This window comes from Meles meles, chromosome X (assembly GCF_922984935.1).
Source record: "Meles meles chromosome X, mMelMel3.1 paternal haplotype, whole genome shotgun sequence".
NCBI lineage: Eukaryota > Metazoa > Chordata > Mammalia > Carnivora > Mustelidae > Meles > Meles meles.
The window spans coordinates 101,454,843-101,470,460 of NC_060087.1; the positions used below are offsets into that span (position 1 = coordinate 101,454,843).

General features: G+C 51.0%; 1 protein-coding gene across 1 annotated transcript in view; it reads right to left on the reverse strand.

The window, feature by feature from the left end:
* Positions 1-634: 634 nt before the first annotated feature.
* KIAA1210 (KIAA1210 ortholog) overlaps positions 635-15,618 on the reverse strand; it is a 47,715-nt gene continuing 32,731 nt past the window's right edge. Inside the window, exons 6-12 of the mRNA XM_045994815.1 lie at positions 14,833-15,030; positions 11,950-12,058; positions 5,462-10,456; positions 4,350-4,525; positions 2,798-2,903; positions 1,233-1,235; positions 635-807 (exon numbers count right to left, since the gene is read on the reverse strand). Of these exons, the coding sequence (XP_045850771.1) occupies positions 635-807; positions 1,233-1,235; positions 2,798-2,903; positions 4,350-4,525; positions 5,462-10,456; positions 11,950-12,058; positions 14,833-15,030 (5,760 nt within the window). The remainder of the gene's footprint in view (positions 808-1,232; positions 1,236-2,797; positions 2,904-4,349; positions 4,526-5,461; positions 10,457-11,949; positions 12,059-14,832; positions 15,031-15,618) is intronic.

Below are 15,618 nucleotides of genomic sequence, written 5' to 3' on the forward strand. Positions count from 1 at the left end.
CTCCTAGGTAGGTGCTCACTGCTGGGAAACTGGCAATGTGGGGCGTGCGCAAAGAGAGAATGTTCTAGAAGTTGCAGGGATTCGAGGGGGGTGTGCAGGGATACAAGGGTGCTGTCTCAAAGGGCAATGGCTAACTGGGGGGACTGGCTGTGCAAAACTTTTCTCGGAGACCCAGAATTTTCCGTCCCACCACCTCTTCTCGGGGCCTTTGTGAAGCTTGGAGCAGCAACCAAAGAACTGAAGCATTTAGCCAGGCTCCTGAAACCTGAAGGCCAGTCCTTGCGCCAAATCATCTGGCCATTTCCATCCGAGGGAATTTATTTGATCAAGGGAAATGATCACCACCTCTCAGTCGCTCGCACAAAATGTTTTTTGCTTCCTCTCTTCTAAAGCTGGAGGTCCAGAGTGAAACACGTCGCATTGCTTTTGTAGAGGAAAGGCTGGGTTTTCAGATGTTGGCGGTGACTGTACTGAGTGAGGGTTAGGCTTTCATGGCACTTTTTATGTTAAAATACTTACTGGCTTTAATTGTGCTTTTAAGGTGCTTCTGCTTAATAGAAAGTGGTTATGGGAAATAAATCACTACATAGCGTTAATGCGACTGTTGGCAACAATTCCCCCCACCGGGAGCTGTTTACTGCATGATTTCCGATATATGGGTCCAAGCTTTGGCTTTCTCCTTGGCCAGGAAGAACCAGACTGGCTCTTCTGGCTCTGCTGGCGCCTGGACCACAGCTGGGAGAGTGGAAGACCGCCTGGTTTCTTTGGCCATGGCAGGCATTTGAGCTATCTTCTGATCTTTGAATCCTGCAAGAACCACAGCGAGTGACACACAAGCGGTAGGAAGCTCCAGAGACAATGGGGGAAATGTATGGGATACAGTAAAAGTTCTCCTCCTTTCAGGTTTCCTCGGGCTTCTAACAGTCCCATGCATGTGGCCTGCTATGTGCGGTCTCTCGAAGGGAAAAGATCTACCCGGCTCTGGCCACGGGGGCCTGGGCATGCGAAGGCCCAAGAGAAAATACCAGCCAAGCTTTGGGTGGTTATTACTGGACTGGCTCACACTTATAAATCGAGACCAGAGAGGAAACATAAAATATGTCATCTATTCAGTTTTTCACATTTTAAATGAGGTCATGTGATCTCTGTTTTGCCGATCCTTGTCGTGTGAAATGACTAGTAAGGACTCAGTAGATCCACCCAGTACAAGTCTGTGCTAACAAATGCTGTACCAACTACGTGACCGAACAGAAGACCTCCCAGTGCCCTGCTTCCACTCCTTCCTTCATCCCGCTTTACCACTGACTGATTCAGTGACTTTGACTCAACTCACGTGCGGGGGATGCATTAGAATCGCCTAGGCCTCTCTCTCTCTCTTTTTAAGCAATCAGACATTTATTTGGTCATTTAGAACTGCAGTTCAGGAGACACTGATTTGGGTAGAAGCCTGACTGCTGCTTACAACTAGAGATCTTTTGTTTTTTGAGAATTTATTTATCTATTTGACGGAGAGGCACTAGCAGAGCGAGCGGCAGGCGGAGCGGAAGGGGAAAGTAGACTCCCTGCTGAGCAGGAAGCCTGCCCTGGGGCTTGATCCCTGGGATCAAGACCTGAGCGGAAGGCAGATGCCCAACTGATGGAACCACCCAGGCGCCCCAGCTAGAGCTTTTATTTAAAACTACCAATGCCCCGGGGGTGCCTGGGTGGCTCAGTTGGTTAAGCATATGACTCTCGATTTCAGCTTAGGTCCGAATCTTAGGGTCTTGCAATCAAGCCCCGCATCAGGCTCCAGGCCTAGAGCCTGCCTAAGATATTCTCTCTCTCTCTCTTTCTCTCTCTCTCTCCCTCCCTCCCTCTCCCCAAGCCCCTCCCTTCTATCTGCAAAATAAACAAATCCTTTAAAAATATAAAAATAAATAAAAACACCAATGCCCACACCATTTCCTGAACTATAAGAATTAGAATCTTTTGCAATGGCTCCAGGGCCATCTGTAATTTTGTAAATGCTTTAAAAGCTCAGCAGGCGATTCGAATGCACAGTCGAGAACCACCTGACAGGAGTAGAGGGCCTGTGAGGTTATTAATAGCTATCAGCAGTCCAGGTGCCATGATTTCATGGCCAGATCACGGCTTCCCAAGTTCCTGGTCTAATTTCTTTATGAAGGGGATCAAGGCAGAGGACAAAAATGATTCCGTACAAACCCACCCTCCCCTCCCCCTGCTCCTGCTATAAAGAAAACCCCCCTGGCACACACCTGTACTGCTGAGACCACATTCTATTCTATCCCTGCCCTGTGTTCGCTTGGCTTTCAACATCTCCCCGCCTCCCAAGCCCTGCTTAGAAGGTGGAGAAGCAAGCCTCTGAAATAGTGAAAAGGAGCAATTCTACACCACTGGGCCCATATAGTGGATTATTTTACAGTGTCCCCAGGGCTGTGGAAGGTGAGAAAGTACTGCTTTGCTAAGAGCTGGAAAGGAGCTTGGTGTTTTCCTCTGGAATCACAGCTGTGGGAACATTTTAGTGAGTGATCACAACTCTGTGTCTATTTCAGCTTCCTTGACGAGGCAGAGGACTGGGAGACCCTGGAAAGTCACATAGTGGACCCAGAGTGGTCCTCACAATTGGATTTTCCTGAAACAAGCTAATATCTGTACCTAATGGAAGAGCCATGTGAATTACGAGGCTGATTTGGGGCAGAGGAGGGGTTGGGGAAAGGCATATTGTGTCTGAAGTGGAAATTGCAGAAGTTTCCCAATATTCTGCCAGGACTTTTTTGGGAAGGGGGCTTGTTTTTACCTGCTTTGGTAAACTTGGGTAGCTTCTTCTCTGCCGGCTTCTCCAGTTTATTGACATCGGAAGCAAAAGCCTTTCTGGATTGGTTTTCAGTTGCAAGGCCAGATCCCTTTAATACAACAATGAAAACAAAAACTTGTTAAGGCCTGACATGGAGGAATGATTGGTTATTCAGAAAACCACAAGCGGCAAGCCCTGTCCTGACTATTATGAGCTCCACATTAGGCAAAAGGAAAGAGAGCAAGGGAAGGAAATAGCACTGAGAGGACCTTGGCTCAGAATTTAGGTCCACAAAACCTCAGCTGGTTCAAGTTTACCACCTTTGAGATCTGGAAGAAAAGGTTGTCTAATCATACAAATAGTGTAAACAGGTTAATGTAATTATCTAACTTGAAAACAACCTTCTCCCTAGCACATTACCAACACTTAATAGCACGCTAACAGAATGTGGGGGTTACAAACAAATCATATCAAGGAATTGAAGTGAGTTCCCCAGGATCTCACTTAGCAAAACTGTTGACCTCTGACTTGCACTCCTTGTACCAGAAAGAGACATTGCTACGGGTCTTTCCAGAATTGTACAGTTTAAGTTTTTCAAACGCACCTCACCACAACTGGTCTAAATTACTGAGTCTAGGTACCCTAGTGCATTTCCCCCATGAAAACTTCGACCAAGACATGCTTTGCCCCTGTATGTCCTACTCCCATAAAAATACTAATGATAAAAATGAAAAAAAGTCTTTCAAGGAGAGTTAAACAGATCCTCATGTGATCCCTTCACAGAGTGAGCAGTTAAAAGTACAGGAACTTAGACATATCTCTTGGTATGTAAATGTGATATGTTTTCTTAGGTCAGGGTTCTGCGATTTTGACAAGAGGGTCTCTCCTTCCAGCACCTCCAAAGACATGGCAAATGGGACATTGAAGGCTAGACACCATCCCGTCATCCCTGATCCACAGGTGGGACCGTTAGTCTAGTTCATCACGTAACTCTGCTTCTCGCCTGTAGGGATGGGCCTCACTAAAGCCAACCAATAGTCAAAGCCCCAGATATCAAGCGTTACTTTTATAAGATCAGTCATTCTGGATGATATGGAAAGGTGCCCAGAAATGAAATGTCAAATGAAAAATAGTATGTATGGTTCGATCACATTTATATCTTCTTCAATACACACATATTCGTAGGCATAAAATGCCTGTAGGGATAGTTATTCAATTCTCCCCCAAGTGGTTAACTTTGGTTTTTTGTTTTGTTTTTTTTTCTGTAACTTATTCCTCACTGCTCAACCGACTTCACGGAATCCTGTTCTGGAATAATAATCAGGACAGGGTTTGATGTACAGAAACTTGTCATAGTCATTATGTTTCACAAACCCTTTCAGAGCATAAAGCTGGACATGTTATTATCTGAGTTCCAAGCAAGACTCTTCCCCCCGAAGAAGCCCGCGCCTAATTAGTGCACCCAGAAAGGTGGGGAGCTGCGGGCTCGGCAAAGTTTCCAATGCAAGCTTAGTCAACCAACTCTAGTAACCTTCTGGAGTGTTCTGTGGGTTGCCGCAAGTTCTCCCCCATGTCTAGGCTCTTTGGCCTCAGGCTTGGCTCCAGCTTTGTTCTTGGTTTTTGTCTCTTTCTTGAGAATTTGGACCTGGGAACTCTTCTGCTTCTGCTTTACCATGGTTATCCAAGCTGGCTCTGAGGCTGTGCAATCTGAGTGTTGGCCAAGAGCCTTCCCTGAGAAAGGAAGGAGAGCAGTTAGAGCAGAAGTGAGGCAGGCAGGGTCTCGAGCGGGGCTGGAGCCCACCCACACTAATGTACCAGATGGGATCCTTGTTAATTGCCAGATGAAAATGAACAGAGATTCCATTGAAAAGGGCCCCCTTCTTTGGTGCCATCCCCACAACCTGGCAAGGCAGGAGCTCCTCGCATAGATCAGTTTGCCTACCATCCTCTGACTGGTCCCTCACCCTCCCTTGTCCATCCCTCTTCCCATCCCCAGATCAGGGTAGGAGCGGGGTGGCCGAGTGGGCTGGGAAAACTGCCCACTCAGATAGCTCAGGCTATCGATATCATTCCTCGAAGTCCAAGGAGTATCTTATGATATTTGACACTACATATTCCCTTAGGCAACCATGTGATTACGTGGGTGTGGTTCTAGGTGTGAAGACCATGGGATGGTCCATGTGAAGGTACAAAGGCTTTGAGAGACATTAGTGCTCAAAAGATCACCTAGCTCTGGATTCTTAGGCATTTCAGGTGTGGGAAGCAGCTGTGGAAGTAAATTAAGATTTCAAGCTCAGAGTCTGAATGTAGCGTTCTACTAATGAGTTGGCTTTTAAAAAAAACACATTGTGTTGTGGGGGGAGCATAATACGTGTCTAAGTATTTTGGGAAAGGTATAAGAGTCTATCAAAAAGGAAGGTGCCCAGAAGGAATGGGCAGATGGTGGTGTGTCCATTACAGAATGTGGATGGGTGGATGCCCCTGGGAAAGGGAAGACTCAAAACTAACCATCTCCAAATCCATTAAGCCACAAGCCAGCCCTATCAAAATGACAGCTTTGATCTCTAGATCAAAGATCTCTCGATTTAGATCTCTCGAACAGACTTTGATCTCTAGTTCTTCCCTCCACTTGGTACCTCCTTGTCCTCCAGAAAGAGAAAGTCTCACCTGGGACCTTGTAAATGGGCTGCTTCTTGGCCATGCTTTCGGATTGGGGCCTGGTCTGTTGCTTCTCTGCAAGGTCAGATGCTGTGCCGGGGTTCTCTGCGGTGCCCTGGAGCCCCTGGGAAAAGCTTCTTTTGATTTGCTGTTCTGTGGAAGATGAAACCGGACCCAAGGAGAGTGAAGAAAACTTTAAAAGATCATCTTGTTTCTCGCTCTTGTACTTCTTCAAGGAAGGGACTTTTCTCAGGCGAACTCCAAAAATGGTTTCAACACCAGTCTCACTGGTAGATTCATCTGGATGGCTGTTATTTTGATCACTGCTCTCGAGACCTTCTCCCTTGGAGTAAGTGCCCCCCATGGTGGAGGCCTGCCTAGTAGAAGCTGTAGTGAACTTCATGGGTTTGGGATCTGGAGGCAGGGTATTCTTAAGGAGGTCTTCAGAGACTTGTCGAAATCTCCTGGTCTTGTTTGGAGAAGCTGGGCCTCTTGAGAGGGACCAGCTTCCAGGACAGCTCTCAGAGGTGGTGCCCGCAGCGGCGGCACTCACGGAATCCGGACGGACCTGTGGCAGGTACTCAGGCTCTGCCAACACCTGGCAAGGGTATCTGCGATGGCAAGGCTGGCACTCCTCAGACCTGTTCCAATCTCCAGGGATGCTTGCTGGGCCTGCCAAGAAAAGCTGTGGCTGTAATTCAGCCCCCTCGTTGGCTTGGTGAGGGCCTCTAGAAGGCAGTGGCTCTTCAGAACTCTTCCGTATTTCAGGAGAGCTCTGAGAGGCTGAGGAGGAGACTTGCTGGTACTTGAGCTTGGCCGGTGCCATGGAAAGGTATCTGGGGGGCAGCTGCTCCTTAGAACCGCTCTGCTTCGGCTTGGTGGGGGCACTTTCTGAACATGGGAGAACTTCCCTGGGGACTTCCGGCCTCCCCAAGGGCTGTTCCAGGGGCAGCAGCTTGGAAGAGATGGCTCCCTCGGTACTGGCATTCTCTGGGCCCAAGAAAACTGGGTACTGGACTTTAGACCTCAACAGAGATTTGGAAAGTTGATTTGTAGATAGAGAATTAGCAGTGCTCTCCGAAAACACTTTTTCTGCCATAAACTTCACAAACGACTGGGAAGGATGCCTGGACACTGGTGGTTTCTTAGCGGATCTTTCAGCAACGGTATTCTCTATACGTGAGGACATCTCCTGAACCTTAGACCTTGATGAGAACTGGGTAGGATATTTGGAAGCCACTGGCTTCGCATACATGGCTGTCTGGGCGGCAACACTCTCAAAATTGTACGATATTTGCTGGACTCTATATCTCCCAGGGGACTGGGAAGGCTTCTTGGAAGGCCAAGGCTCTGTAGAAGCAACCCTCTTGGTGGCAAACTTTCCTGGAGCCACGGAGGCTGGTTGCCTGACCACCACTTTGGTCGGGGCCTGAGAAGCCATTCTGGAAGAGAGCTGATCTATGGAAATGCTCCTCTGGGTCAGGGAGCCATCTGGAACCAGGAAGGCTGCTTGCTTGACCACTGCTTTGGTCAGGGCCTGAGAATGCATTCTGGGAGACAGCTGATCTGGGGAACTGCTCCTCTGGGCCACGGAGCCCTCTGGAGCCAGGAAGGCTGGCTGTTTGGCCACTGCTTTGATCGGGGCCTGAGAAGCCACTCTGGAAGAGAGCTGATCTATGGAAACGCTCCTCTGGGTCAGGGAGCCATCTGGAACCAGGAAGGCTGCTTGCTTGACCACTGCTTTGGTTTTAAAAGACCTTCTGAGAGAGTGCTGCTCCATAGCAATTCTCCTCAGGGCCTCCGCGCCCTCTAGAGCCTCTGAGACAGGTTGTTTGACTTTTGTGCTGCCCCGGGACCTGATAGAGCATCTGGGAAGCTTTGGCTCGGTGGGGGCACTGCGTCTTTCTGGAGGCATGCTACTTTGTTCTGGAGGAGCACTGCATTGTTCTAGAGGCGCGCTCTGTTCTGCAGGAGCACTGCTTAGTTCTGGAGGTGGGCTCCTTTGCCCTGGAGGCCCGCCCTGTTGTTCGGGAAGCACGCTCTGTTGTTCTGGAGGAGTACTGCGTTGTTCTGGAGGCCCGCCCTGTTGTTCTGTAGGAGCACTGCGTTGTTCTGGAGCCGTACTCTGTTGTTCTGGAGGAGCACTGCATTGTTCTGGAGGAGCACTGTGTTGTTCTGGAGGCGCACTCTGTTGTTCTGGAGGAGCATTGTGTTGTTCTGGAGGCGCACTGTGTTGTTCTGAAGGCGCACTGTGTTGTTCTGGAGGTGCCCTCTGTTCTTCTGGAGAAGTGCTCTGTTGTTCTGGAGGAGCACTGCCTTGTTCTGGAGGCATGCTCCATTGTTCTGGAGGACTGCTCCATTCCGGGGGGGCGCTCGCTGATCGCTGGGAGTTGGCTCGCTTCACTGCCCGCCTCCTGGGGTTCTGAGAAGTCTTTCTTGGAGGTAGTGGAGGCAGGGGAGCTCGTGGCTCCAGAGAAATGCCCCACTCCAGAGCAGCGCTCTCTTCGCGCTCGGAGTCCTGCTGCTCGAATGAGGAGCTCAACCAGGACCGGTAGACGGTCCTGGGAGATGCCGGGCCCGGCACCAGTGCAGCACCCAGGGCAAGGCCCAGGCCGGGCCGGTGGCACCCTGTGGCGGAGGAGCCCAACAGCTCTGGCAGGGCGGGCTGTGGTGGGACTTTGGGCCACATGGCGGGCTGCGAGGGGTCTCTGGGCAGCAGCTCCATGGATGCGCCCTCGGTGCTTTCGGCCTCCGATGCTTGCGCGCCTCTCACATTGGTCAAGGCCTGAACAGAGTATGTGGGGAGCAGTGGCTCCATCGAAATGACCTTCTCGGCGAAGGCGGCAGTGGCCTCCAGACCAGAGAACACGCTGGGCTCCGTTATGGGGTTTACGGAGGCCTGGGCAAGGCCTTGCGGAGGCCAAGGCTCCTCAGGAGCTGCCGGCCTTTCTGGACCATCAGGGGCCTGTTGTGGGACCAGAGATCGTGTCGGGGACTGAGAGTCTTGTCTGGGGAGCGGCGGCGGCTGCACCAAGGTGTTCTGGTCAACCCCAGCACTTTCTGCTCCCAGGCACACCTGCTGCTCCATGACTGGCCTCAGGACCGTGTGGGAGGGACGTCGGGGAGGCGGCAGCTCCAAGCAAATGCTCCCTTCGACAGCCAGGACCCGCACAGGCTCCTGGATCGCTTGCTCTGCTATGGGTTCCAGCAGCGGGTGGGAATGCGGCCTTGGAGGCAGCGGCGGCGGCAGCTCCGCGTAAGAAAGCCCGACAGCGGTAGAAATTTCTGGACTTTTGGATACTGGTTGCTCCACCCAAGGCCTCCCGAGGCGCTTGGAAGAAATTCTGGGAGGCAGCGGTTCCGGAGGAATGTCCCACAGTGCGGCCGCGCTGTTGGGGCCCGCAGAGGTCTGTGGCTCTGCTTGAGGGCTCGACCGGGACTGGACCGGCTGCCAGGGGGGCGCGAGCTCCACAGGGCTGCTGCTGGGGGCGGGAGGCCTCGCCGAACCCCTGGACATTTGCTGCGGAAGGATCGGCTTCGAGAAGGACAGAGCCAGCCGCTCCACGGACACACCCCACTCTGTTGGGAGCATCTGGGAAACCGAGGGCATCTGTTGCTGGTCTGTGGGCTTCGCAGAGGCTTGGGAAGGGGGTCCGGGAGGTCCATGTTCGTCCGCGCTGCTCCACTCTTCAGCACTGTCGTACTTCTCCATGTAGCCGTCGGATTCTGTGGACATTTGGTCTTCAGGCTCCCCCAAGCCCTGGGCAGCCGAGGTGGGAGTCAGAAGCTCATCAGAACCGCTCGAGTTGCTGGAACTTTCTGAGTCTGAGGATTCTTGGTCATCGTCAGGCTCCTCCAAGGCCTGGAAGGGGTGGCTGGGAGCCCGCTGCGGCTCGGACCCGCTCTCCTCCTCCTCCGATGCGCTCTCTGGATCCGAGGACGCTTCCTGGGCTTTGGCATTCCCAAAGGCCCCCGCCAAGTACCTGGCAGCCAGCTGCCGCTCGGGGCTGCTCAGCTCCACAGCCGAACTCTCGGATCCTGTGAAGACGTCTTGGTCGTCGTGAGGCTTCCCGGAGGACTGGAGAGAACACCGGGGGAGCAGCAGCTGCTTGGACTCGCTCTCCTCCTCTGACGGGCTCTCCGGATCCGAGGACCGGTGTCCGTCTCTAGGCTTTCTCAAGAACCAGGAAAGGCTTCTGGGAGTCAGCCTCTCGGCAGAAATGCCTCCCTCGGCCCGAGCGCTGGCTGGGCCTGAAATGCTTGCTGTGAAGGCCCGGAGAATGTTTGCGGGTGACCTTTCTCTGCAGACGGCTGGAATATCTTGAACCGACTCCATCTTCAACTTGATAGCTTGCAGATCAAAGCTGAAAGCCTCCTCCCCTTCTGACTGGAGGTGGCAGGGCTCCATAAACACTTGCGCCTCCATAGCCACCGAGAAGATGACATCCTCCAGGGTTGTAGAAAGGCTTTCCATCCCCGATGAAAGAGGAGCCCTGCCTTCTGGCTGCTCGGCTCCGGAGGCCCCGTCCTCCCGGCCTGGTGATGGACCCCAAACCACAGACTCTGCCTGGGCTTCGGGTACAGACTGGGACACTGGGGCTTTTCTGGTGTTCAAATCGACGCCAGCCTTTCTCTTTCCCTTGCCATCTCCTTCTGGAAGCAGCTCCTGGGGAGGAGTGCGTTGGGCCTGCAGAGTCGCGGGCTTCTCCATGACTTGTTGCTCCAGAGACAGGTTCCAGAGACGGCAGTCCCTGGCATTCTTATTGGCGGGTGGGGACCCAGCCCTCTCACTGGGGACAAGCCCTCGACTGGATGGTTTAAACCTTCTTCCTCGGGGCGCACACTCAGTCGATCCTGAAGCACTCGAACCTTGCTTGCTGCGATGTCTCCCTCGTGCCGCTGACTCCCGGCTCTCACCCCAGGCCACGCCGGCCCATGCAGCCTTATCCACTGGCTTCTTATCCTGCGTTTCGGTTCTCTTGCTGTGTTTCAGGCTTGAGACACCTGTAACCAATAGAAATAAGGGAAAGAAAAATAGGCATGCCTAGGATGCCCTAAAATCGCAGGATTCAGCCCCCGCCCTGTGGGTACCTAGTCACTACCGAATCTCTTGGTATAAAGAAGCTTCTAGGCAGAACGGGGTCAGAGACTTGGCTGCTATTAGCCTCTGCAGTTGGAAATGTTTACATCAAAGCAAAATCCCAATTTTATGAACGGATTACGAGGTCATCTCATCAAGCGCCAATCAATGGTCTGGACCACCGTTAAGTGTGAAACACGATTTTTGAACCCAAGGACACCGAATGGGTTCTATCCTCTGGGTGTAAAAGGGACAATTATTAAAAATAAATGAGAGAAAAAGATGAAAAAGAAAGTAAATTTAACTTTTACTTCCATTTCTTCTCTGTATGGGTGTGTGTATGTTTCAGGACAGTTCGGTGGTTTTGTTAGTTTTCATGGAAAAACGTATTTAAGGATATCTCTTTTTTTTTGAAGGCACGTGTAAAATCCTTTGTAATAAAAAATAGGAAAGAACTCTTCAACTTAATTGTGGAATTGGAATTTTGTTTTATCAAGTATCACTTGAAATTAGGTTGCTGTCAGCAGGAACCACCATCCCTACACAGACACACACACACACACACACACACACACACACACACACAGACACACACACACACAGACACATACACACAGATTTTTTTTTTTTTTGTTCCAGTGCTTTGTGTGGCTCGCGGGATCTGGTAGGTGTTTGCTGCCAAGGACATCTGTCTATAGCTGCCCGAGCCCTCTTTGCCTATGGATAGGGGAACTGGTCTCACTCTTCACAAAACCTTTTTCTCTCTATTGGAAGAGAACAGCAACCTTAAAAAAAAAAACTAGTTTTGAGCAGCACCTGGGTGGCTCAGTGGGTTAAGCCTCTGCCTTTGGCTCAGGTCATGGTCTCAGGGTCCTGGGATCGAGCCCCGCATCAGGCTCTCTGCTCGGCGGGAAGCCTGCTTCCCCCTCTCTCTCTGCCTGTGTCTCTGCCTCTGTCTCTGCTTCTCTGCCTACTTGTGATCTCTGTCAAATAAATAAATAAAATCTTTTTTGAAAAAAACTAGTTTTGAGCTAATTCTGTTATTAGTGTCTGGTTCTGGAGCTCAGGGGATACGGAAGGGGGGAAATCACTGGTTGCCTCAGATATACCTTAGCCTTAGAGAGGATTAGACAAGCTTACAAACAGATAAGCAGGCACAGCACATCTCTCTGGTTGCAAATTCGTTTAGATAAAAGAGCGATCCAGGCATCATCTTTTACCTTAATTCCACACCAGTGGCAAGGGTAAGAGTTGGGCAGTTTAGCTGGAGGAACCCAGACCCCCTTTGATATGCATCTTAAACCAAAAGCTCTCTGAGGGCCAGGGACGGACAGCAGCCTAGTAAATCTCATTCCACAGAGCCTGTCACGGAGTGTGCGCAATACACGTTTCTGAATGAGGGTAAGGGTGTGCTAACCTGCACCATCTCTTCTTGGTTTCCATTTGCCCGCTTCTCTTGGCTTGGTTGTACTCTTCTCTTCTCCAGAAGCCACGAGAAGGATGGGCTCCTCTTGCTTTGCTTTCCCCTGAAAGAGGGAAAGAAAGAGCTTCAGACGGAAGTGCTTCCCCCCCACCCCTGTGTGGGTGCCAAAGAGGATGACCTCAGGGAAAGAAGTCCTTGATCTCCAAAGGGCTCTGCTGGGAACACAACCATACCATTAACCACAGAAATAATTTCCAGTGGCATCCATCCCCTTGCCGATCATGTTACCTACTGGAAGTGATCGTTTTACCCATTGGGAGTGATTCACCTAGAAAGGAAGCTTCTGATCTCTGAGGGGTTGGCAGAAACAGCCCGAAACCTGCAGAACCACATGGCAAGCCCGATAGCAGTCCTATTCGTGCTGGGCCCAACGGCAGTCCTATTGGTGGCAACGCTGGAATTCCCAAAATTCGTTTCGGTGGATCTGGGAGCCAAACTCAAAACCCATTTGGCTTCTTTTCAGGGAATTTAGTGAAAGCGTGAATTAAGTCTCTCCAGCTCCAGAGAAGGAAGAGGGTTGGGGTTTCGCTGGGAAAGGAGAGAGAAAATGACGAAGGGTTCGGCCCTTCTGCTGAGAGGGTTGAAGCTGGCTTCATATAAACAAGGTTTACAGATGATTATGGGGCAGATTTGGAAACGTCAGAGCAAAGCTGCCCTGGACGGCGGCCGGACACTGCTGCGCGTGAGCCTCTGTGACGTGCCTCTGAAGACTAACGTCCTACGCCTTCCACTCGCACTCACGGTGCCTGTGCAGACTCGCTGAGCACGGAGGGATTCGTTCTTGAGTGAATGAGGTGAGGCAGCCCTGGGCTCCAATCTCTGCTCCTGTGTTCACTCACCATGTGAGCTTGGCCAGGTTGTTCGCTAAATCTCTATGCCCACACCTGAAAATCAGGGGTGGGGGGAACCTGAGAAACTCTAAAGCAAGGAGCAAATGACAGTGGCCTTCGTGTCAAACATGGTCCTGGACCCTTTTACATTCAGCCATGTCTTGGGGGGAGTCACGTGGAAGATGTCCTGACCTTCTGAGAGAGGGATGCCCAGGCCTTTTCTTCTTCTTTTTCAAAAAAGATGATTATTTATTCATTTGAGACATATATATATATATATAATATATATATTATACATATATATATATATATAATAGGGGGAGGGACAAAGGGAGACGGAGAAGCAGACTCCCTGCTGAGCAGGGAGCCCGATGCGGGACTCGATCCTGGGACCCTGAGATCATGACCTGAGCCAAAGGCAGATGATTCACGGACTGAGCCACCCAGGCGGTCTTCCCGGGGCCTTTTTTTTGATTAGTCTATGCAGAAGGAAGAGAGTCAGAGGCTCATACTACGTTTCCTTTAGCCAACATTTGCCATCTCCCTGGTTTGTGGTGCGGCCTCCCGGTGAAAACACATATATAGGGTTTAGTGCTTAGTAATGCGCCACCTTCTGCTTGATAACCGACCAAGGAGATCCTCTTGGAGCCACCAGAGGGCACCCCGGACCTGCTGTTCCGCTGACTGCTCTTTAACTCATATTTTGTTCTCTTTCTTTTTTAAAGACTTTTTTTGGTTTGTTTTTTAGACAGAGAGAGCACACAAGTGGGGGAAGGGGCAGAGGGAGAGGGAGAGAACCTCAAACAGACTTCTTGCTGAGCGCAGAGCCCGACGTGGGTCTCAATCCCATGACCCCAAGATCTGAACGTGAGCCAAAATCAAGAGTCGGACACCTAATGGACCAAGCCACCGAGGCCCTCCTTGCTGTCTTTTTAAAGCTAAATTGAAGTGTCTGAGCTCGATGCAACGTGGTGGGGTGAAGAGAGTACGGGGTTGGAAGTCAAGACTGGGTTCTGGCCCCAGATCTGTTACCATCAGGGTGTGTGACCTTCGTCAACTATTTGTGCTTTAATGTCCTTCCCTATAAAAGGGTTGTAAATCCGTCAAGAGGCTGGGGAACAAACTCCCATATAGGAAGACCTTTTAGTGTCTTCCAGCTCTGAATACATCCCTTGACTTATAGCCCAGAGTCACTGAGGAATTGGGTGTTTGACCCAAGTGAAACTTGCAGCTAACCGACCCATCTTTCTACACACCGACATCTTTCAGTAAATTAAAATTAAACACCAACGTTTTACCTTTTGCTAAAAATCTTTCCCAAAGACGTTACTTCCCTCTCTTCTTAGACAGGTATCAAGAAACACAGGTAAACATTTCTTGATAACTTGGATAAATAATGAACACGATCTATCACACTGGACTGTGATGAGGTGTGGCCCTGAGGGATTTACTGAGGTGGGCAAGGTTCTGGAACCCTCTGCTCCCAAACCATTTCTGCCCTCTTTCTCTGCTATCAATGGTCACATCGCTCTGTTGTCAGATCTCCCAGTCTAGTGGCCCTGTTTTTAACATACGTGGCCTGCCTCGATGCAGCTCTGGTGGCTAGGAAATCGTGTGACACAACTTGGGACATCTACGAGACAGAGAGATCTCTGGGGGTAGGACAACAGGCTTCTGGACCACAGCTGAATATCCAACAGGGGGAGGGTGGAGTGGATTCCCAGATGCTAAGCCCAGAAGCAGTTCCTGGGGTTCAGGTCCCTGCTTCTGCTTTCTTCAGTCCCTTATGTGTAAGTTCCACATGGAGAGGACATCCCACCAGCTAGACACAAGTTTGCTTACCTTGGGACAGTGCCCTTGACTTTACCAGCCTGACTTAGGGCCTGGATTCCTCAAACCATACCACTCCCCTAGCAGCAGTTTGGGAAGGTCAGAACTCATCTCTTATTATATGGGAGCTTATCCCCAGGCCTCTTGAAGGCCTTACAGTGGCTTGAGGATTATTTCTCTTCTTTTGTTTCTGGGGGTTTAAGGCCATCTTGTGTCGAGCTGCTGAGGAGTCCAAGCAGGTGCTGGCTGCGCTGCTGAGACTCATGGGCAGGTGGGTGCGGCTGGGGGAGGCAATCATGGCATCCGTGCCCATGCACTGTGAGCGGGTGGGTCCTGGTGAGGGCTCAAGGGAGCTCTGGAGAGAGCGGGGGAAAGGAATGGGTCAACTCCCTATGCTACCACTGGTCCCGGAAGCTGGAAACTTCTCTGGCTGAAGGGCTCCTACAGTAGAAATCCTTGGGGCGCCCAGGTTGCTCAGTCGGTGAAGCGGCTGCCTTCGGTGCAAGTTATGATCCCAGGGTCCTGGCATTGAGCCCTGCACCCGGCTCCTTGCTCGGCGGAGGGCCTGCTTCTCCCTCTGCCTGCTGCTCCTCCTGCTTGTGTACACTCACTCTCTCTGACAAATACATAAATTAAACGTTGCAGAAAAATTAAATGAAGAAATCCTTCATGAACTACTGTCCCTTGTCCTCCAGCAATATTGACCCTTCTAGTCCATGGGCTCCTTAGAGGCAAAGTGCACACTTCTGCTGGGTTCCTTATAGGTGAAAAATGAGAAAGAGGAAATCCGGGTTGCTCCCCTGCTTAGAAAGGATTCAGGGGCTCCCCTTCGCCCTCAGGACAGGAAATCAACCATTTACTGGAGTTTATAAAAGCAAAGGATTTGCGTTTTCTCTTGTCCCCTATGCCCTTCTGATTAACTGGAGGGTCCTGCTGGGGTGAG